We start from the raw sequence: 1,172 nt of genomic DNA on the forward strand, positions 1-1,172 counted from the left end.
TTTTTTTTTTTTTGTAAAATGAAAATACAAAAAGGGTTATTTTTGAAAAGATCTATTAAAAATGTGTTGAGAAAAATTATAAAGTTTATCAAAGGTTATGTAAAAGATATAATAAAAGAGATAAATGTAAAATCATTTAAAAAATATAAATATAATTTATTTTTTGAATTTATTGGTTCGTTCCTTTTTGTTTTTTTTATATCGATATATATGTTAAATTCAAATTCAAATGAAGAATATATAATTAAACACACCAAACAAATTAACCCTTATAAAACTAATGATATTTTAATACCTGGTTACAATAATTTCGAAGGAGAAATTAATAATATTAAATATATGAATAACTTAGAACAAGAAGGTAAAAATGTCGTGGAAAATATATTATTAGAAAAAGATAATAACGAATATAAAGGGAACGAACAAAATAAAAAGGAAATGGAAAGAAATGATGATAAAATAAAGAATAATTCACAAAATGAATATCAAAAGGATGATGAAAAAATAAAAAATAATAATAATAATGATAATATAAATGAAAAAGAAGTAAACACAATATCTGATGAGAAAATAAAAGATATGGAGGATGCTAAAAATATATCTAATAAAAATGAAAATTATGATAATACAAACAAAGAATTAAAAAATGAGAAAATAAATAATAAAGAGACTGATGAAAAAAATATTAAGAATGAAAATGATATAAATAATAAAGAGAATATGATTAAAAGTGTAGATAAAATTATTTTTAAAGAACCTGTAAATGAATATAGTAAAATAAAAATAGAAGATATTAATAATATCAATTTAAAAGATATTGATGAATATGAAGTATTAAAAAATTCACAAAATAAAAAAACTAGTAATCATGCAATATATTCTTTTGTAGGTTGCTTTATATATGTAATATTTATTTTGTTAGGTGCACATATAAATCCAGCTTATACATATGCTTTATGGTTAACAGAACCAAAAAAATATGGATTCGCTCTTTCAACACTTTATGTTACTTTTCAATATTTTGGTGGTATAGTTGCTAGTATTATATGTGCTCATTTATATGGTAGTATATTTATTTATACCTTATTACCAAAAAAAGAAATTATGAAAACATTTCTTTGTGAATTTATATCAACATTTTTAATAACTTTGTTATTATTAAGTTTATATAA

At 19.1% G+C, this 1,172-nt stretch overlaps 1 protein-coding gene across 1 annotated transcript; it reads left to right on the forward strand.

The window, feature by feature from the left end:
• Positions 1 to 18: 18 nt before the first annotated feature.
• Positions 19 to 1,172, forward strand: PGSY75_0006900A (putative aquaporin; the record flags this gene model as incomplete). Its single annotated transcript, XM_018783204.1, has 1 exon — positions 19 to 1,172. A coding segment is annotated over one exon (1,154 nt), but the record flags the coding sequence as incomplete, so codon positions are not given.

This window comes from Plasmodium gaboni, assembly GCF_001602025.1.
Source record: "Plasmodium gaboni strain SY75 chromosome Unknown, whole genome shotgun sequence".
NCBI classification, from domain to species: Eukaryota; Apicomplexa; class Aconoidasida; order Haemosporida; family Plasmodiidae; genus Plasmodium; species Plasmodium gaboni.